Source organism: Coffea arabica, chromosome 2c (assembly GCF_036785885.1).
Source record: "Coffea arabica cultivar ET-39 chromosome 2c, Coffea Arabica ET-39 HiFi, whole genome shotgun sequence".
NCBI classification, from domain to species: domain Eukaryota; kingdom Viridiplantae; phylum Streptophyta; class Magnoliopsida; order Gentianales; family Rubiaceae; genus Coffea; species Coffea arabica.
In genome coordinates this window covers 28,549,462-28,551,646 of record NC_092312.1, presented here as the reverse complement: position 1 = coordinate 28,551,646, position 2,185 = coordinate 28,549,462, and the positions used below count along the sequence as shown (strand labels likewise).

General features: G+C 38.3%; 1 protein-coding gene across 1 annotated transcript; it reads left to right on the top strand.

The window, feature by feature from the left end:
• The first annotated feature begins 230 nt into the window (after positions 1–230).
• Positions 231–1,681, top strand: LOC113722987 (ferritin-like catalase Nec2). Its single transcript, XM_072075642.1, has 3 exons — positions 231–654; positions 753–978; positions 1,124–1,681. Exons 1-3 carry the CDS (start codon positions 305–307, stop codon positions 1,499–1,501), a joined length of 954 nt encoding a protein of 317 aa, XP_071931743.1. The 5' UTR covers positions 231–304; the 3' UTR covers positions 1,502–1,681.
• Positions 1,682–2,185: the final 504 nt, after the last annotated feature.

Below are 2,185 nucleotides of genomic sequence, written 5' to 3'. Positions count from 1 at the left end.
GCTACTTGCAATTTTGACAAACTTAAAGGGAAATCAATGTTATTTACTCTATTAGTATAATTTAGCTATGCAGATCTGATACTTTTGTGTTTCATGACGTGCATGTGCATTTCTGATTGGTTAACAATTGTTTACACAATTTTCGGGTGGAGATTTGTCCAGGTCAAGGATTAACGTACTTCGAAAGAAATACATGTCAATGTTCAAGCCCAGTATAAATACTACCACCAAATTTCTCGATCAATGCATCTCAAAACTCAAATCACGTCTTCTCAACCTCTGTTTCTCATTCTGCCGTCGAACAATGGCTCTTCTTTTATCATATAAGCCTCAAACAGTCGTGTTCATGATCTTGATGGTGTCTTGCACAGCATCCACAGCATCATTTTCCCCTCAACCTTGCAAGCCAACTTTTCCCCAAAAATCACTTCCACTATACGAGAAAGACATTGAACTGTTGCAGTTTCCAGTGAATCTAGAGTTCTTGGAAGCAGAATTTTTCTTGTGGGGTGCCTTAGGCCATGGGCTCGACGTGGTTGAGCCTGAATTGCCCAAGGGAGGCCCTCCTCCCATCGGTGCCCAAAAAGCCAATCTCGATCTTCTTACAAAGAACATTATCACTGAATTTGCCTATCAAGAAGTTGGCCATCTCAGGTTCATATGTATTTATTCATTTCTACTATATTAGAGCTAGAATCCCAATCGTGAAGTATATCTGATCATCAATTTTTTCTTTGGTCATTGAACTTTAGGGCGCTTAGAGATACGGTAGGTTTGTTCCCAAGGCCACAGCTGGACCTCCGTGCTGAAAACTTTGCAAAGCTCTTTGATGAAGCATTTGGGTACAAACTCGACCCTCCCTTCAACCCCTACAGCAACAGCCTCAACTACATGTTGGCTTCTTATGTAATTCCCTATGTAGGCCTAGTAGGCTATGTTGGCACAAATCCCTTACTCCAAGGCTATCGAGCCAAGCGTGTAAGTCCATTAAGATTCAGGCCAAAAATCCATGATTGAGCATATTCAAAAAGTTAAGAATTTTTTTCGTTTCAATAAGCAAGATAGCTAAGTTGAAAAAAACGTGTATGTGATTCACATATATTTTTTCTCCTTAATTTTGTAGCTTTTGGCGGGACTACTAGGAGTTGAATCAGGCCAAGATGCAGTAATCAGAATGTATCTCTATGAACGAGCTAAAGAAGTGGTATATCCTTACAATCAAACAGTTGCTGAATTTACTATTCGCATTTCAAAGCTGAGAAACAAGTTGGGCAAGGATGGCATCAAGGACGAAGGGATCTTTGTCCCACTGAAGCTAGGCGCCGAAGGACGGACTTCAAGCAACGTTTTATCTGCCAATTCCTACTCTATCTCATATGAGAGGGGTCCAGAGGAGATACTGAGGATTGTTTATGGCACTGGTAATGAGCATGTTCCAGGAGGATTCTATCCTAAGGGAGGCAATGGAAAGATTGCCAGAGAATTCCTCAAGAAATACTGAAAAAATAAATAAATTCTTGTGCCCTCAGTTCAAAGAGTCTGCCCCGTTATTTGGCACAGAGGATTGTGGTTACTACAACTTGTTTCATTACATCTTTTTTCATGTTGCTGATGTTTTCAAAATAATGTAAGGCAAATTCACCTGATTGTCCCTAATGTAAGGCACAGAAGATTTATGTTACTGTACGAGCTTAAATCTTGGATGAATCAGAGTCCAAACGTTATCTTTGCCACGTTTGGTAAGTTGGGAAGAAAAGCTAAATTTCATGCTTAGCAAAAAGTATTTGCACTTTTTTGTCAAACAAGATTTTTCAACACCTTAAACTTCTAAAGTTTGAATTTTGACAAACCTTGTTTCAGAACTAGTCAACTAGTCATGGTTTATAATAACGAGAAGCAAAATGGTTAACCACGTAAACACTCAACAAATTTTTATTCTGTCCACCAAAATTCTCGTCCCTTTCATGACAATGCTGTGGATAATGACACCACAACTAGAAGGAAAAAATTAAAAATTTTCATGGTAATTACTGCAGAATATTTCTGTGTAGTTTTTGTTTAGCAAGCAACTTCCAAAATAAACAAAAATATTTCGTTGATTTCCAAACTCCAGCCGTTGATGTTATTAAATTTTTTATTATGCATTTGGATTTTGAAAATTTCAACACCAATCATCACATGATGT

Coding starts and splice junctions, on each gene's coding strand:
- LOC113722987 (XM_072075642.1), top strand. CDS start 305: ATGGCTCTTCTTTTATCATATAAGCCTCAAACAGTCGTGTTCATGATC. Junction 655..752: donor CAAGAAGTTGGCCATCTCAG/GTTCATATGTAT, acceptor ATTGAACTTTAG/GGCGCTTAGAGATACGGTAG. Junction 979..1,123: donor AAGGCTATCGAGCCAAGCGT/GTAAGTCCATTA, acceptor TTAATTTTGTAG/CTTTTGGCGGGACTACTAGG.